This window comes from Aythya marila, assembly GCF_965140915.1.
Source record: "Aythya marila genome assembly, chromosome: 14".
Classification (NCBI taxonomy): domain Eukaryota; kingdom Metazoa; phylum Chordata; class Aves; order Anseriformes; family Anatidae; genus Aythya; species Aythya marila.
This window is the reverse complement of record NC_139055.1, coordinates 18,259,418-18,284,767: the sequence shown is the minus strand read 5'-3', so window position 1 is coordinate 18,284,767 and position 25,350 is coordinate 18,259,418. Positions and strand designations below refer to the sequence as shown.

General features: G+C 43.0%; 1 protein-coding gene across 2 annotated transcripts; it reads right to left on the bottom strand.

Moving 5' to 3' along the window:
• Window positions 1-25,218, bottom strand: LOC309883410 (organic cation/carnitine transporter 2-like). 2 transcript variants are annotated; one of them, XR_014318449.1, is made up of 11 exons: window positions 24,791-25,218; window positions 16,188-16,291; window positions 14,739-14,893; window positions 13,351-13,522; window positions 12,250-12,376; window positions 7,570-7,670; window positions 6,348-6,562; window positions 4,969-5,151; window positions 4,080-4,215; window positions 3,196-3,391; window positions 1-1,388 (listed from the first exon to the last, which is right to left on the bottom strand). XR_014318449.1 is itself a non-coding variant. In XM_082771430.1 (10 exons), the coding sequence occupies exons 1-10, from the start codon at window positions 25,181-25,183 to the stop codon at window positions 1,307-1,309; spliced, it is 1,668 nt and encodes a 555-aa protein (XP_082627556.1). In that variant the 5' UTR covers window positions 25,184-25,218; the 3' UTR covers window positions 1-1,306. The 2 variants fall into 2 exon arrangements, 1 of the variants encoding a protein (XP_082627556.1); XM_082771430.1 differs by lacking the exon at window positions 3,196-3,391.
• Between the last annotated feature and the right edge of the window lie 132 nt (window positions 25,219-25,350).

Below are 25,350 nucleotides of genomic sequence, written 5' to 3'. Positions count from 1 at the left end.
CAGGTTCAGGTTCTGTTTATTCAGTCGTTATAAGACAGGACAAAACACAAACAAGTGCCACAGATAAATGCTTTCACCATACACATCTGTCACAGTATTAATGCAAGTTCAGGATGGCACAAACAAAACTGTGCGTAGGTGTATATTGTATGTATTTAAAGAAACACAGGTAGTGCCAAAGGTGCTTCTATGACCCAAGGAATAATTTCTTGGCAGATTTTCAACATGATTTTTCTTTTCCTTTAAGAAATTCACACACACAATTAACATGAGTTAAGTGAAGTAACAGACCTCCCAGGAATCAAACCGTTGGCACTTGAGAATCAAGAACCAGTGGTCACAAACATATTCTAAACGTTGTTCTTGGTAAATTTTACCATGAGGTCAATGGAGTGGCGTGGATTATTGATAGTATGTGGATGTGCATGTATGTGGAAAGGACAGAACAAGGACAGGAGAATCACTTCCATCATCCCAAATTGCACAGAACATTTAAAAAACAAACAATTCAGACAGAAAATTTCCAACACTCATCAAAAAGGAAGAACTCCAAACTCACAACAGCCTCTACACACACAGATGAAACCTTTTGCATCGTTTAAAATAAATACAGCCTCAAATCAGGCCACATTCCAGTGTCAGATGTAAACAACTTCATCAGACGTATGTAGTTGAAAACCAGCATTGGATTCCAGTGGATTTTGTGAGCAAAGCTTCAATGCTACAGGTACTTTGTGCAAGACTCTCCTTTCACTATGCTGAGTTAAAACATTTCAAGTTAGAATTCCTTCTCAAAAATCTTTCTTTGCATCTTTCTGAATCTGTTACCAAATTCAGCACATGTAAAGTCACTTAAGATAACAAAGGCACGTTTTCATAACCTTTACTATAATAAATAAGTTTTCTGTCCAGAGACGGAAGTCAAGGATTCAAAACCAATTAGCAGCTTTTTCTAGCTATTTTAAATTCTTGATGGGCATCAGCTCTGGAGAAGGCTCACTGATGAATCCAGGTGCTCTGCTAGCCCTTGAACTCATTTTCAAGTATTGTTCAGCTGAACTACACACTTACAAAGGATTGACCAGATACTGTTCCATGGTACTAATGCATTAAGGCGGCTGAAAATCTCATTGAAGGCTACACAGTATTTATGGCCATGTAAAATGAGAATGTTTGGAACACAGTGCTTAAATTTATAAATAAGGTTAAAATTGCAGGAAGAAGTGTTGCCACTAGCCTGTTCTAGAAGGAATATTAGAAGAAAAGTCCATTTAACTTTCAATCCACCAGGAAACAGACAGTTTCATTAAAAAGCTGTGCTCTTAAAAATCTCTGGATTTTCTTCTTCATCCTTTGAATTCCTTGTAGATGCAGGCCTGTATTCCAATCTGGAAAAAAATCAATGAATGAGAGAACAGAAAAAAAAGTCTTTGATATCCTGAAACCTACTTGACATTACTGACTCCTAATTTTAATATTCTGTTGACTTAGTTGGACAGGTCCCTTTCTAACAAGGGGTGTGTGCTTACGTATTATCTCTGATTAGAGCCATGGCAGAAGGCCAAACTCCCAATGCTTTTTTTAGGTTAGCTGAACTAAATTGGAAGAATTCAGCCCTTCGCCATTACTTAAATGACTTTAAGAACCTAGAAAAGTAAATTATTTCATAACAGTTTGATATTGCAGAACTATTGAAAACATACAGACTAAAAATAAAGCCCATTAAAAAAAAGCAAATATTTAAAGCAAATAACTTTTACAAATGCATGCCTCATGTACTTTTGTTTGGTCCTCATAGCAGAACAACAGATTTGGAGCCTAATGAGATACATTTTACAACACACACTTGGGAAGAGGGACTAGGCTTGTAGTCAAGCTTTTGCATCTTCAACAGAACTATTAACTAAATTACCAAAGCTAATTGGGTACCTGACAATACCTAGGCAAGTCCTTCCCTCTTCTCAGAACCACAGGCTGCTGGAGGCTGGAGGAAGCTCTGGGTCCTTCTGGTCCAACCGCAGCTCAAGCAGGGGGACCTGGTGCTGCTTGCCCAGGAGCATGCATCCAGGCAGCTTCTGAGTATCTCCAAGAACGGAGACCCCACAGACTCTCTGGGCAACCTGTGGCAATGTTTTGCCACCCACACAGCACAAAAAGTGTTTCCTGAGTTCCTGTGTGCAGGTTTAGGACACGAGGCAACGGGCATATCACTGGACATCACTGGAAACAGCCTGGCTCCATCCTCTTTCACCCTCCCTGCAGGTATTTATATACCTTGGTAAAACTCCCCTGAGCCTTCTCTTCTCCTTGCTGAACAGTCCCAGCTCTCTCAGCCTTTCCTCACAGGAGCGATGCTTCAGTCCATCTTGGTGGCCTTTCACTGGACTCTCTCCAGTCTGTCTGTCTCTCTCTTGTACAGGGGAGCCCCAAACTGGGCACAGAACTCCAGGTGGGGCCTCACCAGCTTGGAACAGAGGGGAAGGATCATCTAATTGCATCTCTATGGTTGGACAGTGTCTCTAGATTCCTCCCAGATTACTTGTCCCTGTTTCCACTGCCTGTATAAATGTTTTTTGTATTTGTTTTGCCAGGAGCTTTTTGTTCATGCAGACTCTTGGCATTTTTGCCTGTTTACCCTTGCATTGGGATGGACCAGTCTTGAGCTTGGAGGAGGTGATTCTTGAATATTAACCATCTTCCTTACGCTTCTCTCCAGGGCTTTATCCTCTGAGACTCTTCCAAGTAACTCCCTGAAGAGGCCCTGCTCTCCTGAAGCCCAGGGTTGCGATCTTGCTTTTTACCCTGCTTACTCCTCTCAGGATCCTGAGCTTTACCATCTTATGGCCACTGTATCCATGGCTGCCTTCGACCTTTGACTTTCACATCTCCAACGAGTACTTTTTTGTTTGTGAGTGCAAGGTCTAGCAGATCACCCTTCCTTTTTCGCTCTACCATTTGGGTCAGAGAGCTGTCATCGATGCCCTCCAGGGGCTTCCTAGATCACTGACGCCTTGCTGTGTTGGTCCTGCAGCAGATGTTGGCATGGTTGAAGTCCCTCATGATGAGCAGGGTCTGTGAACATGAGGCTACTTCCAGCTGTCGGTAGAGAATCTCATCCACTTACTCTTTCTTGTTGGGTGGCCTACAGCAGATGCCCGACACATCACCCGTACTGCTCTGCTCTGTAACGCTTACCCTTAATCTTTACGGCTCATCCATCCTGAGGCAGAGCTCCATTCCTTCCAGCTGCTCTCACACAGATGGTGACTCGACCTCCACGCTGTCCCAGTCTGTCCTTCCTAAAGAGCCTGTATCCCTCCACTGCAACACTCCAGTCATGGGAGCCGTCTCACCTTGTCTCCGTGACTCCAATAAGACTGTAGCCCTGCAACTGCACACACAACTCTAACTCCTTGTGTTTATTCCCCAAGCTGTGTGCACTAGTGTACAGGTACCTCACAGAGGCACCCCAGCAAGCTGTCTTTTCCCCCACCCACCTCCCTTCCCCATAACAATACCCTGTAGGCATTTCCTTGCTTACATGCAAACGCAGGGGGTTATCCCATTTAACAGCCTTCTTTTGTTGATTTTGCATTCCCTTTCCTTCATAAAAGGTTAACTCTGTCCACAAGTCCCTCACAAGACTGCTGGTAAATGCTTCTCCCATGCTGCTACTAGTTTAAAGACCTCTTATCAGGCCAGCCGCCCTGCTGGCAAAGACACCTTTGCTCCTCTTAGTGTGGTGGATCCCATCTCTCCCCAGAACAGTATTTTGTAGACAATTTTTTACAACTCTTCAGTCATTGTTATAACTCTTAGAATTCTTTAAAATGCACAGCCAACTTTTAACCAGCAGCTTCTGTGGTATACAGGCACACTGGTCCTTAATTACTTGTGCTGTGACCCCATTAGTCTCTATAGAACTAGTCTTTCCTACTGCTAGTATGCTTTTATACAGCAAACCAAGTACTTTAGCAAGGCTCTATACAAGGGAACATATGCATAGGCATGCACATACATTTATAGATAAAACAGATGTATTAAAATCAGAAGGATTAAAATCAGGAGGCAACACTTACCCTTTCACCAACAGCATTTGCTCAATTGTGTCAGGAAGAGGCATACCATAACTTTCTGGCAGAAATAGAGTCAGGATTCCTGATAGCACGGTCAGGCTCCCCATCAGGATGTAAGGCAGGAACCTGTCATAGGCACCTAGCAGAATGCAAGAAAAGCAAGCATCAGTTCTAAGTCACTGACACCATTTGTACCTAGGTACAGCTTTCAGTAAACAAAACAAAACCCTCTTGGCCTAGCACTCAAAGCACATGTTGATTTAAACATGCTTTAGGAATTCAAAGAATGGGAAACAGTAGTTATGAGAGCTGTCCTACAGAACCAGTAAGATTGTGAGCACCTCTTCAACAGGCATAAAACACAAATTTCTCTATGTTATGATTGTGCGTTGTTCAGATGTCTTAAGATCTTTTTTTTTTTCTTTTAGCTGCAGTTTCACAAGCCACCTGGATCTGGAAACCACGAGAAGACAGAAAATCCCAGTGACCCACAGAAGTGAGAGGCTGAACTGAGTCAAAAGCACATCTAAAACTAGCACGTGGTTGCCAACTTAAGAACAACCCAGGAGACATGAGTAAGACTTGGTAGTTGGTGTCCCGTTACAATGACTTGGAGAACAAGGATCCTGGACCTACAGGACATAAGCACTGGAGTGCTGTGCTGCTGGACAGGCTTCTGTGACACACGTGGTGGTGCCTGCGAAGCTGGGACTGTTCAAGAGTGAGTGCAAGTGAGCAAAACTGATTTGGTTTCATTTTTTATTTCTTTTTATCCCCCCTACTAGGTCTTCCATTGAGATGCCATTCTGTCATAAGCCTTGCATGCAGCACTAGAACAACGCCTTCCAGCTACCACCATCTCCCCAGCACACGTGCAGACTAGCTAACTTACCAAGGTAAACGAAGTAAGGTGAGAGGATGCTGCCAAGTCTGGAGGCCATGGAGCTTGCTCCAACTCCCATGTTTCTCACCACTGTTGGGTAAAGCTCAGCCGTGTAAACATAAACCATTGAGAAGGCAGATGTGATCCCAAATTTCCCCAGCATCACGAGGAGAATAGATACGGCACGGAACTCTGAAATCAAAATGCAGTAAGAACTTCTATAAAACTGACAATTTATGATATCTATTAATTCCACTGTGTTTGCATAACTTCTGTCTAATTCCATTATCCAATGTCATTTTTTTCCTGTACATGTCTACAGGCAACTTTTTTTTTTTTTTAGAAAAAGAAAGCTAGGATAAACATGTTGATTTTCCTCTTGAGCATGGGGCTTTCTGCCAGGTTAAAAATAAGTACGACAGAAAGAGCTGAAATGGTTATTTCAGATTTCAGAGGCCAGACTGTTGCTATTGCAAACAATGCCATATATTCCTTTTTAACACAACGAGCAAAGTTAATTATTTGAAACAAGTTATTTTTACTTTGCTGCTCTGGTTTCTCATTGACGTTCCCAGCTACCAGTCAATAATTTAATTCTACAGCACTGGGTTGACTTTAACTAGGACAGTTAGATTTGAAGATTGAAATAGATCATATCAGTGTCCAATTAACCAAAAAAGGATTGGGAAAAAAAAAAGAATGCAATTCATGTATTGCCTGTATAAAATAAGCAAGGCAGTGCTTGTTCATTTTTTGTTTATTCTTTGATTTGTAAACAAGTGCTAAGCAACAAGCCTTCTCCCCACTTATACTTGACATCATTATCAGAAAGAGTCCACAGCCCTCAGTCTAACTGGCCTGAAGATGTATATTGTTTGATATCCAATAAATGTTATTTTGCCCTCCTTGCAGTTGCCAGACATTACTTTATCTATCAACTCTGATTTAGTACAAGCATCTTTGCTTATCAAAAATGCTTCCACAGCAACTGCCTTGAACAATGACTGTTTAAATGAGCCCTAAGAGTAATCGACAGTTGTTTAGGAAGCAAGTTCTGTAGCCTCCTGTTAACCTACAGTTAGTCTAGCCCTGGTTTTACACTTGGACTTTACCAGAACACCTTGCCAGGGATGTATGGTAAGGCAAAACTGGACTCCAGTGCTGATCTGAACAGATCACAAAGCAGAAGACCCTCCCTTAAAAATCTGAATTGCTATGTTGTGTGAGCTCCCAGTGCAGCTGCACTGAGAACCAAGGAAGAAGGGCACAGATAGGAACTGAACGTCTATATTTAGTCCCCTCAAGATACTTTCCCTCCACATCTGCCCAATGCATGGCACTAGACTTCACCTAGCATACATGTTTGAGATCAACCAATGGTTCCATACGTGAAGGCACCAGCTGAATGAAGAGAAGAACACAGCCTCCCAAGAATAACGCAGCAGCCATTGAATACCGTCGGGGGAGATTTCGAAGCAGCAGCCAGGAAATAATGTAGGCTGGAACTTCAATCAGTGCCGAGAGGAAGCAGTTTAAATAGACATCTCCATGCAAGTTGGGTGTGTCAAGAGAAAGTCCAAAATAACCAACGGAGATTATCATCCTGAAAGAAAGCGAAGAACACGATCAGACAGATTGGTCCTCCTCCTGAACCTCTTTCTATCTACCAATTGCAGAAATCATGCTGATGGAGAGGGAGTGAGGTTCATGCATGCTTCCTTATTTCAGGTCACCCCTGAGAGATGTGACGTTAATTCATGATCTAACAATATTATTTAGTTCTTATTACGGGTGGTTATAGCTTTACCATGACAGTCTGAACAACTGAATTCTACAGCGTCTGAGGCCTAGAGTAGCTTCTCGTTATGTTTAGAAGGATACAAGAAGCTCTGGGAGGACAAAATTGTTTCTGGGTCATTACCCTCCCTGCTTTGTGTATTAAGTCAGGGAGGAGGAGTATGGCATCCTGGCAGACCCAAACAATCAGGGATTTTCTCTGCCATGCCCCACTCTGGCTGGACAGCACCCAAGTCGTGTTTGCATGGCTCTGTGCCTGGGTTGGTCAGGATAACAGGACAGAGCTCGGTGGCTGGGCACAGAGCCATCTTAACCGTGTCACTGCTAAACTGCAGCCGGCTTCCCCGTGACCAGGGAAACACACAATTGTCCCTACTGACAGAATCTATGGTGCCGTGGGAGATGCTGGGAAGAAGGTTATGCTTCACCAACAAGCAACAAGGTAAACGAGGTCATTGGATCAGGATGTGTCCAGGTGTGAGTTAGGCACAGAACACTCAGCACTGCCTTTCCTTCAGCACTTACGTGATAGCAGAACACAGAGAAACTTGACTGCACAGCACGAAGTGGATCACTGCCCAAAGATTAGGTCTTTTTCCTCCTCACTTCACAATGGAAGAACGTTCATGGTCCGGTTACTTAAAATAAGCTGCCTAGTGTACCTGAGGGTAACCCCTCCATTGCTGTGTACGATATGCCAGCTAAAACTAGTTTTGTCCGTACCTCCTCAGAATATCTCAGTGTTCAAAGAGCAGTTTCTTACTGTTTTGCTGCCTTTGTGCTTACTTACTCCCAAATCACATTCTCGCTTACCACAAAATCACTGACATAATTGTGATAGTTAGAATATTTCGGGTTTTCATCAGATCCAAAATGGTGTATGTCTGTTGTCTCTGGGAATCCACATCCTGCAGCTGGAAACAAACAGAAGCACAGAACATTAACATCACGCAAGCAGAATTATTGTGAAAACAGGTCCACTGCCTGACTTGCACACCAGTATTTTGAGTACAGCTGGGTCCATTTCAGTAAGCTGCAGAGCCAAAACAGGTGCCTCGCTTCTAACTAAATGGCTATATAACCACAAGAGCCAAGTATCTGCGAAAGCAGTTGCTCTTTCCTAATTTAAAATCATTTAAAACTTAGGCTGACATTTGTAATCATTTTCTCTGCCTGAGGCTCCATAAAGCAGCTGCTTATTGTTACTTTTATACTTGAATTATAAAGCAACAACATTTATAATTTATATGCCACTGCTGGCATCATTCTTGCATCCAGTTTTGAGCTCAACACCTTCAGCATCATGCAAGCCAACTGCACCCAGACAAGAGGAGAGAAACAAGGATGAGACATTTAAAAAACATGATCAAGGCTGAAAATACAGAACTTATTTAGCCTAAGGGCCAGAAGACTGACAGAGTCTTAAAAGAGCAAGAATGGTTTTTAAAGACCAGCAAAAAAGTGATAAACTGTCTACATCTACCACAGAGGAGGCAAGAAATAACAAGATTAAACTGCAGCAGGATAAATTTAGTAAATGACTCCTCATGCTGGACCTAACAGTAATGTATTTAAATTGAGACAAACTGCTGTGGAGCTGAAGAGTCCCACCATTATCTATCCTGGTTTTGAAACCTCCTTGTAAGAATACAAGCAAGAAGACAGCGCATCACTTCTCCCTTCCCCATGACATTTTTCAGCTCTTCAAAATAAAACCACGTCTGTGTAAACAGTGCAAAGGCATTCTTCCATGAAGCATGCTAACAAGTTTTGTGCTTGATAAGATTATACAAGAGGAAAGATTTATTATTATTATTTTTTTTAATTTAGGACTTTTATTTAGACCTTTAAACAGTGAGTAACAAGGAGAGATTTTTTAAAATATTTAAAAGGCGATATGAGAGAACAACTTGCATTGATTAAAACAAGAAATTCTGATAAAGCAACAATATATGGCTGAAGAACAATTGTTTTTTCGACATGTGATAATTTGTCATCACAAAAGATGGTGTATTTTCAGGGTTTGTCAAAGTACTTGCTCAGTTTTATTTTATTTTTAAATGTTTTCACAGTAAGAATGTTAGCAAGGTTTTGGTCTGACAATCTTCCAGATTTTTCTGTTAGGTGATTTTATATCTATCTGAATCTGCAAGCCTACTAACTATTAGAAACCTACCCAAGAAAGAAACAAGCATCCACTTCAGCAACTCAAAATTATAAAATGAAAAAAAAAAATAACCTATTGCTGAAATATTTTTAATTCTGACACTTGTTGAAATACAAGCTGTCAAGACAGCTCACAACATTTAAGCAACAACTTCTCTCTTCATAACCAGAAGAATCCCTCTTACCAGATAGACTGCTACTATGTGCAAACACAAAAAATATGTACAAAGATTACTTCCTCCTCTGATTTTCCAAGACTCGAGAAAGTCAAATTACACTTAATGTTTAAAGACTGAATGTCTTTTGTTAGCACTGCATACTCCGTGGTGTGTGCAAATGATTACAGATAAAAGTGAAGTAAGATTGTAGCTTCAAAATAGCACACTTGCTACTTCAAACTTTTCTCAACTCTCTCTCTGCCTGGTCCCATTTAACATCCAGTACTCTACTCCATTAGTTCAGCTTGCAACACTTTTTCCCCTAAATCATCAGGCCTTCCAGGAGAAGAGCTGGATACATTCCAAGACACAACACACAATGAAAAGACAAAAGCAACTGCTAGGTCAACTTAATTCCTCATCAGCATCTCCTCCATATTCAGGTAGGTGATCTTTTGGCAAGTTAATTGCTGGAGACTGATTTGGAGCCCTTAAGGTCTTGTCCCTCAACTCAAAATAATGTATTATTTCCTCTTGTGAACCATCTTGCATCTGAGCTGATGCCAACAAGCAGTTTATGTAACTTCTGCATCAGGTCAGAGTTATTTCCAAGTGCTATTTTGCTCTGCAGATCTGGAGGATAAAACAGTAGCCTGCTGCTCGTGCACTCCAAACCTCAGTGTATGTGCCTTCGTAAATCTTCATTTATTTATTCTATTAAAGGCAAGAAGATCTATTAAAGGCTTAACATTTGATCGTTTCCCCTTCTTCCCGAGCACAAGGCTCCCACCGCACAGGCTGTGGACAGCTTTACAGCTCGTGGCCCTTTTTCATCCACCACATGATCCTCCTGAAGTACTCTCCAGTTTTGCCACTCCTGGTTGCCAAGAAACCAACAAACAGGAAACAAAAAAAAAAGGGAGGAAAAAACAAACAAAGCACAAAACAAAACCAGGAACACTGCAAAAATTTAAACAGTCGATGAGAAATAGGGCCCAGCCTTTTAGCAGCTGTGTAAGCAGACAATACAATCCCCAAATGTGACAGCAAGAAGCTATGGCAAGGGCAGGGAGGGCAAAGTGATGGGCTGTGAGTAAAACTATCACCCAAACATTTTCATTCCCCTCATATTGGATAATCCAACCAACCGGGCTCTATGCTCTGCAGACCGTTTGGGGACAGTCCCCTCCTGGACCCTGTTCTGAAAGCTCAGAGCCTGAATGCTGTGGGTGCTGCACCAGTTTGAGGAAAGCTTCAGACAGGAGCCCCGGGCGCAGCTCCATCCTGACTGCTCATTCCAACTGCGTGGGGCCTCACGGCGAGCCCAGATTTCTGAGAATCGTGCTGCAGTGTAAACATATTTCCTAAAAACTGAGGGGAAGATGCCAGCCTTCTGCTTTACAGCGCTTCAGCAAGCAAACGAGAGAACAGGGTAAACAGGCCACTGAGGAAGAATGGCTTTGCACAGATTGTTTTGTCACAGCATTACTTTTACTTTAAAAAAAAAAAAAAAGAGAACAGTTCTGCAGTTAAACAATTACCTGCTAATCTAGCTCATTTGCCTTTGAGCGTTAAACAGCATTTCTGAAAGTTGATGTGCTTTGGTTTAATCTTTTTGGCCATAAATAAGTACTGTGTAAACACCCTCCCTTCCCCAGGATCACTAGTTCCCTAGTCTTGCCCCTGCCTTCTGCTGCTTCTTCACGCAGCCCCACTCAGAGACAGGGAACAGATCAGTATTTCTTTCTGCGAATGGGAGATGGAGGCATTCCAGACGCAGTGACCTTAAGCCAGTGTTGGAGTCAGAGCTCGTTTTCTGTTCTCTTGCCACAGTGCTGGCAGGGGGTAAGTTTTTATCCCTACAGCATGAGAAAGAATGTGGGCGGGAGGAAAAAAAAAAAAAAAAAAAAAGGGTGAAAAAGGGTGTTCTTATGAAAGTCCAGTGAAAGAGCCATCATCAGAGGTCTAGGCTTTCCTGGCTTTCCTGCCATTCTCAGTCTGTTCCAGGGAGATTCCTGCTATCTACAAATCAGTCTAGATAAACAGGTTTGCCTGTACCTCAGCCACCTTCCAGCCAAATTAAGCTTTTTCAATCTCAATAGCAACAGGTTTGAGTTTAATGGCTAATCATTTTGCTCAGCCTGGTTGAGAGGCCTTGTAAATCAAGTGAACATACAAAGGTAGTGACAATCAATTTTCCTGTCAACAGCTAGACAATGTCTAGTGTCAATAAGAACACAATTGAGCAACCATGCCCAGACAGACTCTACAGATCTCCACATTCCCCCGGATTATGCAAACTGTTTGTCTGTCTGATGTGTGAATGAATGTGGAGATGATTAAACAGCTTAAGGCCACCAACTGCTCAGACAAAGGGGAGATACTCAGAGGAAACAAGAAGACCTTTGAAGAAATGGAGTAGTTAACAGCATCTTTTCTTCCTCATCCACTCTAAAGAGGTTCAAGTTTTGATCTCCTCAATACTAAGTGAAAATTGAACCAGAACAGTAATTCCAGTGCCACTGGCCAGGATCAGTTTTATATTAGACTAGGCAAGCATAAAATCTGTTCAGAGCATAACTACTATCTAGATCCAATCACTAGAAAACAGACATTTCTGTCCAAAAAGGTCAGTGTCTAGAGGAAAACAAAGGCTAAGAGACCAGGAGATTAAGTGTTCTCTGTTGGGTCCCAAGACATACTCCTCAATGTGGCCAGAGGCTTGAAAGATCAGAATCAAGTCATTTGTCAGCTGCGTGGGCTAAGAAAGCCCACCACATTCTGGGTCCCTGGGATAAACTAGACTCCCTGCTAATTTGCTGACTTCATATGGGATACAGTCAGATACAAAAGCAATAGGTAAATCAAATGCATTACTTCCCCTCAAAATTAAATGGAAATGAGGTTTAAATGGAAAAGGTTTAAAAGGAAAAGAGCTGTCAACTGGATCAAAAACATGTTTGCATTAGAATGTTGCATGGGATTGGGACATCAAGGGCTTTAAAGGGTATTATGCTTTAAGGCATTTCAGGAAAAGGATGAACTTCTACCCATTTGAGAAATACATAACACACTGCAGGCATAACTCAATTCATATGTTTGGAAATTAACTGCTTTCTGTACTCATTAATAGTTCTAGCAAACAACTTAAGTGCTAAATGAATCTTACCTCACTAGGATCAAGTATTACATCTGGGGGTGTAATACCATTAATTTTTGCAGCTTTTCGGAGTATGTCTTCTGCCTCTTGAAATCGTCCCTGAGAGATTAGCCACCGTGGAGATTCTGGAATGACCCTGTAAGAAATGTTCATAATAATGCGTCAGCATTTCCACAGAACACACTGCTGCAGAGACCAACACATATTGTTCCAGGCCCTAAAGAGCTCAAAACTTGCCATACCTTGCAGAACTTACAGCAAAGGCAACAAATCAGATTTACAAGAGCAGACTAGCAGGCTGAACAAGAACAGATTAAAATGAGTTCATGGATTTTAAAAAAAACACTAAAGAGCTGAAGTATGATTCAGAAAATAAGAGCAACTAAAACTTCAAAGTATGGGGAAATGGTTTAATTAAAGAAATTCAGAAATGTGAACACATAAGCAGCATTCTGTACATTAAGAGTATATGCTTAGTGACTAACGCCTATAAAATCAGTTCTTGACTTGCCTGTTTGTGACACTGTTTACAGAAAGTGGAATCTGCATGAGTCATTCAGCTTCATAAGAGAAGCTAGATGGAATCAGACACAGTCTGTGTAAGCGAAGAAACACCACCACCATGTGGACTACTTAAACTTTACATGTCACATCACAGAGGTTGTATTTCACCAACTGTGGATGAAAATATTGCAGTCTCACAGGTGTGCAAGCACTGTTTTACACCTTGTCATATCTGTATCACCATACCATTTGCCCAGCTTCCCAAAATAACCATTTTTCATTCTGCTCTTAGTCCAGGCCTGCTCTTAAAGTTCACTGATTTTGGTTGATGCAGGAGGATGAGTTTTTGCCTTTTTTTCCCCCCCTCCCTCCTTTCAATAGGGAATCATTTCATTTTCTAGAAGCCTACAGAAAATGAACGCTATTTTTTTCAGACATGAATCAGAGATCAAAGTTGCAGACTTGTAGCTTAATAGACTGGGTATGCTTTTTACCTGCCCACTCCTGAATTTCATTGGTAAAGGTTGGCTAGCATCTGGATCTTAAAAACCTGTTGGCAAGACCTTCCTTCTAAACAGTAATGTTTTATAACTTCTTTGTACTCACCACCAGAGTGGGATGCAGAGCAGCCCAGGTAAAGTAAGTGCCAGCAGCAGCATCCGCCAGTCTCTGATGAAGTAAGCAAACAGTGGCAGCAACATGTAGCCAAATGCATAAAATATGCAAACACCTAGCGTGCAGAATAGCACACGGATTGATTTGCCAAGAATTTCCGTGCCTGTTCGAAAAAAAAAAAAAAAGATTGAAGATTAGTATTTTAACTTAATAGCAACCAGATAACTTACAAAAATTCCTTAATAACTGGCTTTGAAATATACTACATTGGGTAGTTACAGCATATACAGTTTTGCCTTCCAATATTTGAGGCACTCCAGATCTGTTTCATGTCATGATCCTGCATAAACCCAGGTAACTATAAGTACAAAGAGAAGAGAATCAGGCTATAACTGTATTTCTTTAGGTAGAAAGAAATACAGAAGTGTTAGCTACACGTTCTTAGAATCTCCCATTTTACTTCAGGAGCTAAAATCACCTGATATACTACAGAAAAATTACCTATTTTTTTCCTAAATTAGGTTCTAACCTGTATTACCTTCTGAAATTCTTTTCTCTTGCGCCTGAAAAATGCAAATCTTTTGGATTATGGTAAATAAAAAGGGCCAGGCTACTGGCAGTAGAATTAAAATGAACTATCAGAGGGTCAATGCTTTCCTTTAAAACCACCTTGGGATCTGCAAATCGAGAGACTCCTAAAGAGATAATCTTTCCCGTTTCTGCAGAAATCAAAGAAGATTACATAAATTGCAGCAGAATGCACGTGTTGATGTTAGCTAAACACTGTTTTCACAGCTGTGCTGGCCTTTTCTAGCCCAAAAGGATTTTCTTGCCAACATCTGGTTCTCTGGACAGTGATTGGTATTATTTCCAGTGACTTCATTTTATTGTTTTTGAAATCTCAGATTCATAAGGTAATTCACATTCCCATCAGATCAAATATGACCGTAGTTAATTTGAAAGCAAATGATGTAAGAATCATTACGTCTTTTAATTTTTACCATGGGATGTTTTAGGGATACAGCACTTTCTTTTACAAATTTGTACATCAAATACACATTTATGTCCCATAATGAACAACACAAATCCCTGAAAAATATCATCTTACACACCTTTCCAACTAGAAGATAGATTTTGTTTCAAACGATCAATTTCTGGTTTTTGCCTTTTTAGTAAGGCAAGCTACAGAATTAATTTAGATTGCACTTCTATCCACTGGAAATTTCCAAAGAGAGCACGAGTTATCCATGCGTGGTGAGAACACGATCTTAATAACAGTGTTGCTTGGCAAACCCAGCCAACACTAAGCCAGTATAAAAAGGAGCAGGGAAGTGCGTAGGACTAAAGACTGCATACTGTGCCCAGCAGGGCTTTCATACCAAGAACAAACGCTGCCACGTAGTTAGATATCTGTCCCATGCCGACCAGCAAAAAGAACACTGAAAACATCTCCCAGCTGGTAGAGAAGACCTGGACGAAGCTGAAGCCGGTCTGCATTGCCATGGTTGCAAACAGCACATTCTTCCTGCCAAACCTTCCATCGATTTAAAGGAAAAATAACAAACAAAAACCCCACATCATTATACAACAGCATGAAATATACCTTCAGAAAGAGAAAGATACTGTTACTCATTTGTATACCTTGGGAGATACAAGATATCTGCAAAAAAGCAAAGTCTGGGAAATAACACATGCATAACTATCCTAAATACATTATGAAATCCACTGGCGAAGAAAAAAAAAAAAATCATATTCTTATGGCCACAGAAGAAGTCATCTTTAGGTATGTGCTGTAACGCTATTCCTTCGTTTGTGATGGGATGAGTAGGAAGACAAATCACTGGGAGCAAAATTATTTAAAATGCAAGAGCAGGAGTAGATGTTCCTCCTTCGAGCAGCACAGAGTTCATTACACAGATCAGCATGTTACAAAAAGAAAAAAGAAAAGGCCAGAAAGAGGTAAAGCTCAGGTTTTTTAGATGTTACTATCAGTAAGTGGTTAAAAAAAAAAAAAAAGCTTGGTAAAAAAGCAACCTAATTTAAGGGATCTTAGCAGTTCTGATGGACTGAGGCACTATGTAAAAAGGAAAAGGAAACAGAATGGATGCTACAAAACTGGGAGCATGGGGATTACGTCTCAAACAGAAACTCTCCAAGCAAATTGACTAATCAGAGGACCACGTATTGTTCCCCAGGAATCGGTACAATTGATGCACTGCACAGCAGATCTCAGGGTTATAACCAGGAGAAAAAAAAAAAAAGAAAAAAAAAAAAGACACACAAAAAACCACCATCTGCACCACAGAAATTCACAGCAGCTCCCATTCTGAAATGTTTGCTGGAGCACAGCCGAGCAGCATTTGTGCTTCCAGCTTCTACATACACAGCTCACTGGACTCAGATGTTGAGTCTGAAGAAGGGAAGCTCTAAGTGTTGATAAACAGAATTTCAAATTTGACCTCAGAACGAGGGAAACAAGCCTCAGGAATCTCCCTGAACATAGTCCGAAGTAATTTGAAGAGAACATTATGGATTTCTCCATATGTATCTTATCTCCTGCACCTGTTTTCTGGTGCAAAAATAGTTTGCTGCAGAAGTGATTTCTCTGAAAAAAATAATCAGGTAAAGGTAACACCCGCTAACAATCCTTGTAATGCTCTGGTCTAAGGTAAGACATTTATCCCACACACTGAGTGCACTCGGATGGGACAGTCACAGAATTAAGATGTGTTAGTAGTCACAGAGAGACACTTAGAGCAAACTTCACATACAAGAATTGCTTGCAAAACAGTATCAAGGAGCCAGCAAGTTTGGTGTATATACTTTACTTGTCTGAGAGTTGTCCCGATATGAAAGATCCCAGCAGGACTCCCACAAAAAACAAGGAGGTACTCAGGGGTCCCTTCCAGTCGTTGTCACACACGAGGTTCCACTGCAAGGAAAGAGAACGTGAAAGCCTTCCAACGAACAGGAATCCCCCCTCTCCTTCCATGTACAGCTAAGCCCAGATGAAAATGTACCCTTTGGAAAGAAAACCTCCATAAAAGAAACAAGCAGCCAACCTATGGAACAGATTTAGCTCTACAAAAAAATGAGTTTTGGGCATGATCACTCACACACATACGTGTAGCTAACAGTTTCCTCGTGCTTGCCTTCAAAGGCTCTGCAGCCCCTCAAGCAGCTGTTTGAGAACAGACTCGAAGCTTTAGTTTCCTGCTGATGGGGAAGTCTTCTGTTAAAAATTTACACTTCTAATTTACGAGGAATTGAACTATACAGTCAGAAGTATAGGAAAAAATGCCTCCTCTTTATTATATTTTAATATGGCTTTGAGAGAGACAGGAGATCCACTGCTTGCTGGGGACCTAATTGCAGATTGCAGCTCGTTACACAGCACGGGTCTGCAGCAGACACCTGCAAAATCCACGTTCAAGTTATTTGGGAAAGTGTCAAGTGCAATCTTTAGAATACAAATTGAAATATACACCAAGCAAACTGAGATGTCAAAAATGAAAACAAATCTTGGCAAAAAGAGGAGGAAATAAAGATACCTATTAAACGAAGATGGCACTGGCTTGCAATCACTTCCTGCTTCACTCTGATGGTTCTGAAACAGCGGTCGTGTTATTTTTGTATCAGTGTCAACAGCTGTGACTGAGAGTCTATAATTCTGTTTGTGTTATTGGGGAAAAAAAGCGTGTAAATATTAGAAGAAAGGACAAAAACAGCAGGGCTGCCTCCTTGTCCCTTCCCTCACTGCTGTGCTGTGGCTGGAGCAGCTCCCAGCGCCCCCGTCCTGCTCTCGGGGGGCAGGAGGTGACGCAGCCCCCGGGATCTGGAGGCACCCAGCACTTCTGATGTGCGGCCAAACCCTGCCAGCCTCCGTTATTCAAACACCCCCCACAGGGGCCCTTTCAGCCTTTTAGTGATGGAAATTTTTTAGTTTCCAATTTGCCCTGAAAATGAAAATATTTACAGGTCGATTTGCAGGTCAAGACGAAAATATTTACACTGGGCATAAAACTAATCCCCCTCAGCCCCAGCTTACGAACAATTCAGTACTGGGCGTTTCACTCATGGGGTTTTTTGTTCCTTTGTTTTTAAAATCTGTACTGGAGCAGCTCTCAAAGCTTTGATCTGCCCCATAGGAAACCAGGCTGCTGGGGTCCCGGTGTACTGAGGGTCTGCCACACCATAATGCCAGCATCTGCTTGCCAGCCGTATGTTGAATGCCCACAGGAAACAGCTTTTTCCTTCTCTCTTTCAGGGTTATATCTTTCATGCCTCCTTGTCTCCTTATCGTTAAGCCTTTGGCTGTCGGAAGCTCACAACCCTCAGTTTTTCATAGCTCACCATACCATAGTGCACATTTTAGGGCTGGGTAATCACTGCAAGTCACTGAATGGACACTGCTGTCTGTGCCTTTGAGATCCCCAGGGCAAAACCCAACCGAAACAACCCCTTGTTTCATGGAATAGCATCTAGTTTGGAATTACAAGAAGTTTTCCTAGAGATGAATTATCCTCCTTCATAAAGACTTACTCTCACCTGTGTTTGTGCAACTTAAGCCGCCAACCATTAGACTGTCTTAATTATAGTCCTTATGGATGAAGTCGTATTTGTTTAAGGTCACAGGAGCAAGCAGAACACACCTTTTCCCAATTTGTAACTGTATTCAAGTCATTTCTTAACCACTGCTTTGATAAATATGACCGTGGTTTTCTTTGTCTTCTATCAGACTTTGCAGTCCTCAGCCTCACTCTTGCACTTATTCCCAAAGCCCTTCCAGTTTCACACTGCCTGCTGAAGGATGGACACTCAATAAAGAAATAGGGTCCAAGAAACCCTACCAACACCATCCTTACTGAAGCTCCTTTCAACGTTGTGGTTTTCTAATGTGCCACCAAATTTACACCATCCTTGTAAGGGATTTAACTAGCTGGGACTGAAGGGAGCAGCATGAAGCCATGATGGGGGCAGCTCAGGCTGGGTGTTAGGAGAAGGTTCCTCACCAAGAAAGTGGCTGGGCACTGGGACAGGCTCCCCAGGGCAGTGGTCACGGCACCAAGCTGCCAGAGCTCCAGAAATATTTGTACGAGGCTCTCAGACACGTGGTCTGACTTTGGGGTGCTCCTGTGCAGAGCCAGGAGTTGGACTTGATGACCTGTGTGGGTCCCTTCCAACTCAGATGTGATTCTATAGTTATCAATATCATGTAGACTAAAAACCATAATTAACGTATTTATGATTAAATCTGTATTTATTCAAACGCTTCATTCCTTGTAGACTAAAGAAAGTTTGAGTGACTCTCTGATGACCTTTCACAGAGCCAGATCCAGCCAAGAAGCTTTGGCAAAGCAACACCAGGACACTGTAAGTTTGATAATGATCGTTTGCTGCATATTTCCACAGAACAGAGGTTTCTGTGGTTGTTGTGTCTTCACACGACATTTATCAGGAGCTCAACCACCACTCCCAGCAGGCATCCTGCCGTAACAGACTCGCCTTCTCACCCCTTTCCAGCAGCCGCAGGAACCAGACATCCTTTTCAGTGACAGAACTGAAGTCGAACCAGCCAAACAGTGAGCCCGGTGATTTACAGTGTATCGTTACTAAACGAGTCATTATTTCCCAGCTGATCACTCTGTGCCTGTGAATGAGCCGCCTCCTTTCACCCGCCCTCCGCTCTGCACTTTGGCACGCAGGTTGCACAACACTTGGCTTGCCAGACACTGGCGTGTTTGTGCCCGGTAACAAACATTTTCTTATGAGCGCTGAGGCAGAGACGTTGCTTGGAAAAGTTCATGGTTATAAAATGCCACAGTGCCCTGCCAGAAGCTTCTTGCGTTGGCAGGTGGAAACATACTGGTCCTTCGAACGCTACTCTGATTACCATCTTGTTTTTCTGTGCCTCTGTTAACACGGTTTTAGGAGCCGTTATGCTGAAGAGCACTCGAATCGGGCACCAAAGCAAACTTCAATATTAAATTTCCAAGGGAAAACTACCTCGGTTGTGCAATACCGCTTATTTATAGCCATGAACTCCACGTGCACAGCCATTGAAACAGACATTGAGGTCTGTTACCTCTCGCCCCCGCTGGTTAATGTAGGCTGAAGTGCTTGGCTTTTCAACGCCTCACCAACCAGGTCTTTTACTGCTTGTCTGTGATGGGGGCATCGATCTCCCAGAGCCACTCTGCAAGCACACTGTTCCCTGAAATGCACATTGCCCAAGAAGTCACTGAAGCATCACTGCTAGGAGGCCAGCACTGCTCGGAGCAAGGATCCCGAGTAGTTACTGATTGAATCCTGCTGCTGGCGGAGCTGTGTGAGCACAGTACACCGTGACCCAGTGCTCTACATCATGTGCTAGTTTCATTTCTTTGTGTTCTTTGAGTGAGCCTGCTGGATAGCATGGCCTTTGTCCCAGTAAATAAGATAAGGCTAACCTCAACAAGGTATCGTGGCTCCAAACAGGAGAAAAAACCCATTTCAGCCCTGTTTCAAACAGCACCTACCGACACTGCGAAGTGCCAAGCTCCTGAACACCAGTGCCCAATGCTCATGCCACAGAGCTTTCTCACCACCTTTTATTTTAATAACTTTGGAAGAGGTCATGCTCTGGTGCAGTTTAAACCTATCTCCTTACCCAAGCAGCCTGCAGGTCCTTTGGCTGGGGTGTAACTACTTTCTGAAACGTTTCTCAGGTCAGGGCGATCCTTCCTCTGCAGCCTCACACCCAGCAGCAATAACTGCTCACACGCTGGGATCTACAGCAATCGCAATGAAATTCACACCAGCCGCAATCACAATGAAATTCAGACTCCTCCAAGATGAAATTTGATCTTTTTAAAGCTGAATGTTTCTGTACAGTCTTCTGCAAAGTGAAAAATAAAGGTACCAAACTAAAATTGCCAGGCAAGTTTAGGCAGATGCCCCAAGTCCAGCTGATGATATTGCCACACCCCAAGCAAAAAGCGTACTTCTAAATTCTCTAGGCCCTCCAAAACCTCCAGGAGGCAGACTACTATTTTTATTTTTTTCTGCATGAAGGCTCTGCATCCATTGTGCTAGCAGAATACCACGTGCCCTGAAAGGAGAGCTGGCCGTTGATGAATTACTAGCACTGAATCCCACACTGGCTCTTATCCAGACACTGATGCAGACCCCTCATCCCATGTAACTTTCCCTGTTTCCCTGTTATCTTTTCCAACATGGTGTAACAGCAACTAACAAAACTCTAATTGCTAATGACAAGGTGCCAATCATATTTAAGCATAAAATTTGCCCAGCATTTGTAATGCACTAGAACATGGAAACTGCAAGTCTAATTATGGGGAAGCTCTACAGAGCATCAGAAGTTGTTGCAATGCAGCATCACAGCAAGCAAATGCATACTGCCACCAAATACGTGCTGCTACCAAACACACTTGGAAAGTTACAGAAATAATTGTGAGGTCAACAATATAGTTTGGGACCACGGTGGGAAAAAAAAGCATGTTTCTCAATGTAAAGAGAATTATTCCACTGCAGGAGCACCTGTACGTTCCTGATACCAGTACTAGAATCCTACACAAAGAAGGACTACAGCAAATACTAAAAACTTTGGAAGCCTTACCCGGTTACACCTGGTATATAAGGAAAAACCTTACAGCTACAGTGCAGTGTCCTCTTACTTAATCCTCTCTTTTTTTTTTTGTTTTGTTTTTTTAAAAAAACACACTTCTGTTGCTGAGAAGAGCATGCATGATTGAAAAAAAGTGGGACGGTCTCGTGTGCTAATATTTGCTTTTTAAAAATCAACATGTTAGCAAGAATTCTTGAAGCTAATCCAACATAACATGCTCTCTCCTACCAGTTGCTTCTCTCTGTAAATCAAGGCAGGTTAAAAAAAAATAAAAAATAAACAAATCCCAGTCTCACAACTGAGCACTTACAACCATTGATGCAGAATCTGGCCTTGTTTAGACTCCTATAAATATTCTCCACTTAGCTGAGAGCTAAGGGCAGTATTAAACACCCTTTCCTCTGAAAATACACTTGTATATTCCAAATAGTTGGAGGTTCTAGATATTCTGTCACAGCTTTTAATCTCTAAACAGAAGTTTGCATTTACAAAACATTCCTTACGCTCAATTTCTCCCCTTGTAATTATTTTTGAGTTTTACAGAGGTAAACTGAGAAATTAGCTGATTTTTAATCCAAAATTAAAGACAAAATAGGAACAATACCCTGTAACTGATTGCCTACAGTACCTCTACATTAGCATTATTTAGATTTTAATTATAGGAACTACAAGTCTATTATTCTGTAAAAATACTGACCCTGTTTTACGTTCCAAGGCTAGAAATGTTTACGAGCACAATTCTGAAGAGTCCTGTTATGCGCTTCTTAAATTATACCACGAAAACCTCATCATTTTTAAATGATCTTAGTACATTTGCCAGCCATTCATTCTCACTTCTGAGCTGAAAAGTACACATTTTTCTTTCGATGACTATTAATACTAAGATTTTGCATCCATTAATCATTTAAAGTCTTAGCCTTTTAGTTAGTGCTTAGCTCTGACACTCACAGCTGTGCCAGCTCATAGCCATCACTACTAACTTCAGCCAGAAGAATATGCGGATGTTAACCTGCAGCAAAAAAAGAGGATGCACTGCTTTTAGCAGATGAAAAATGGTGGAAGTCCTGATATGACTTCTTGCCTCTGAGGACACTGCACTAACGTGATTGAAGACGTCAGCCAGAGCTGAACCTGGACGACAGGGGTTTGATTTATGCTTCAGCTGCTGGCTCCCCTATTAGAAAAGCTTGTGGAAATTAAGGTTTCTATCACAAGTCTGTGCTTTTAACACAGCCCTTGTCTCCCAGCAAAAAGGGAACATCAGAACCTCGTCACACAGCTGTACTACAGGGCCCATTTGTGTCATTCCAGCTGTCACCACCACAACTTCCCCTTGTTTCCTGCAGGTCTGGAGAAGCTTCAGTGCAAGGGTCTGACAGCCACCTCGATGTAAAGGTACCGGAACACTCAGGGCCCTAAGACCTGCATGGGAACTCTCTCTCTGTTCTTACAGGGCCCAGAGCTCCAGCACTACACCGGGCCTCAGGATGCTTCAGTAATTCCCAGGGTAAGCATCCTTCCTCTGAAAAAAAATGAAACGTGTTAAGACTGCAAGAGGCATAAAATGTGCAACTCTGGAGTACAAAAGGATGCCTGCATTGAACTGACTTTAAATTGATAAACAATCATATTTCTATAATTAAAAAAGATACATAATAAAGATGCGTACACAAAACTCTGCACCTGTTTAAGTTTCAGTCTGTAGGAATCACTCCCACACTTCAGTACGTAAGATTACTCCCAAACTAAAATGTTTTATTCGCTGTGTCATCTCGTATATCCTCATTATATCATTTTTTCTAGTCTATTAGTGCTCAAATTCACTGCTCAGTTCTGTTCCCAGTTATTCAGTATAGACCCTAACCAAACACTAAGCTTTCATAGACATGACTGGGAGTTAGCCTTTTCCCTTAATTACCCCAGTTTATGTATCTTTCAGTCCCATATATAAACTTTTATTGTGATTACATTCTTTTTTTTATGGGACTTAGGGAGGAATAAGAATGACACAGATGGTTACTCTGACTAAAGGAAAACTTTTCATACCCCTCAAGCCACAGTATCTCAAGAAGTAAAAGATGAAAAGGGATTTTGTTCCTGGTTGAATACTCCAGACTAGCTAACGGCATTGTGCTGTTAGTCTGCTTGAAAAAAGAAAGTTCCCCTTCAACTGAAGAGAGAACTAAATGTGTTAAGTTTTCCTTCAAAAGCAGAAACGTAACTGAAGGCTTTCTCTAGAGTCATGAGAGATTTGTGCAAAAACCTTTCATAAAAAAATTCCCCCTTCCCCCTCCCAGTGTCAGCTACAGAAATCTGGGACAAAGGTCCTCATGATTATTCAACAAGTTAGAGATATGCAACTAAAGGCAGGATTAGTGAATCATAAAAGCAGCAGCACCAAGCCAACAAATTAAACAAGTTTAACACCAAAAACCTGTAAGTATGTGAAAGGCCACGGCTGTTGCAAAACTGGCTCAGAAACATTAATATTAAAGGGAAAAAATACTGCCTCGGTGCACGATGCATCACCTCCCCCAGACGCAGCACATCTGCCAAACCTTACAGCCACCGGGTGAGAGCTGCTGCAGAGCCTCACCGAAATGTGAGCAGCTTCTGTTCCCTACAGATCATGAAGCTGCTGGAGGATACTCTGAGTTCGGATGTTGTAACTCGCAGCCAGTCAAAGCTCAGTGAAGAAGCTGCAGAGACACAAAGCGCTGACAAAATATGCCTCAGCCAGGCCAACCTCGCTATTAGGGCACTCGGGACAAAACCACTATGTTCGCCTGTGAATTGCCTAAGTCTAGAAAATGCAAACTGCCTTATGCTGTCTTAAGACTGCCTCAGCTTTTCACAACCATACATTTCACTAACGACCAGGATCTAGAAATTCAGAGCAGTTTTCCTCTTCATGAAGAAAGCAATTCTTCTGTAACAGGTGAGGCAATGCCTTGTGCCAGCTGTCAAACGCAACCCAAGCCCCGAGGATGTGCATGCTCAAGGGAAGTTTTCAACAATTCAGGTTTTGCCCTGTCCTTGCTTCCCTGTGCTCCCTTCCTCACCCAGCTTCTCCTGAGGAAGGCTTCTGCGCTCAGATCAGCTGGTGGTCATTAAGCACTCGAACATCCATCACCACCATCCTTGCAAAGCAAGGAATACAGGCCTCTGAGCAGAAAATAGCTAGTTCTGTAAAACTTGTTCCCAGCTACAAGGAGGAAATTGGACTGTACAAAGGGTTTACAACCCTTCTGAATAAATAAATAAATAAATACATACATAAACTCTCTACATTTTGAAATTTAAGTATTTCCTTGCATCCTAAGCCACCAGTGCCCGCGGGTCTGTCTGCAGAGCTTTCCTCTGACCCAAGGACAACCAGCACAGCCTCACATAGCTCAGTGCCCTGCCGGCTGGTGGGACACACTGGGGTGGCCAGGATTTGGCCCGTTCCCAGCAGGTGCAGAGCTGGCACACGGCAAAGTTCAGCTCCTGTTGGACACAGCATCAAAACAGCGCCTTGCTGCATCCTGCTGATGAGCCCTGTACAACTCAGGATGACTTGTATCGACTTATTTTTTTTAAAGACAAAAAAAGAGGTGGATGTCACGAGTTCAGAGGCATCCTTGAACTACCAAGCCCATCGTGCTGGGTTGACCTGTCCTCCCTACGGTACATAAGCTGCTATCAGACGGAAATAATCAAGCAGCCGATGCACACACACACCACCCCGGTTAACACACAGCACCTGGAGGCTACTCAGGCAACTGGAAACTGCCAGCACAGACCAGTTCAGTCGCCCCTCACCTCGGTGACGATGGTGGAGCGGTAGACGTCCCGGCTGTACTCCCAGCCGTCCAGGCACGGCTCCTGCTCCAGCTCTCCCAGCTCCACGTCGGAGCCGGGCCGCAGCCCCAGCGCCGAGAAGTTGGCGAGCGCGGCCAGGCGGTAGCGGCGGCAGCGGCTCGGCTCCTCCCGGCCGCCGCGCAGCTCCAGCGGGATGCTGGCGTTCAGCCACTCGCCGCTCAGGTTGGCGCCGCGGGGCACGGCGCAGCGGTGCGCGGGGGTGCCGGCTAGGAAGACGATGGAGAGCCCGTTGAAGCCGTTGGGGACGATGCTGGCGCTGAGCAGGAAGAAAACGAGGCGCTGGAAGCGGCCCCACTCGCCCAAGAAGGCGGACACCTCCTCGTAGTCCCGCATGGCGCCGCCGTGCTGCTGCGGCCGCCGCCGCCGCCGCCGCCTGCTACCCGCGGCCAGGAAGCGGCCGGGCCCGGCACGCCGAGCTCCGAGCCATGGGGCCGGGCCTCAGCCGCCGGGGGAGCGGCCGGGGGTGGGGTTTGCAGGCGGAGGGCCCGCAGGTGGGGCCG

Excerpts from the sequence above, each read along its gene's own strand:
- LOC309883410 (XM_082771430.1), bottom strand. The coding sequence starts at position 25,183 with ATGCGGGACTACGAGGAGGTGTCCGCCTTCTTGGGCGAGTGGGGCCGC. Across the intron at positions 7,671-12,249 it reads TAATACTTGATCCTAGTGAG|CTGCAGGATGTGGATTCCCA; the intron begins GTAAGATTCATT and ends GTTTGTTTCCAG. Across the intron at positions 5,152-6,347 it reads CATTCAGCTGGTGCCTTCAC|AGTTCCGTGCCGTATCTATT; the intron begins GTATGGAACCAT and ends TTTTGATTTCAG.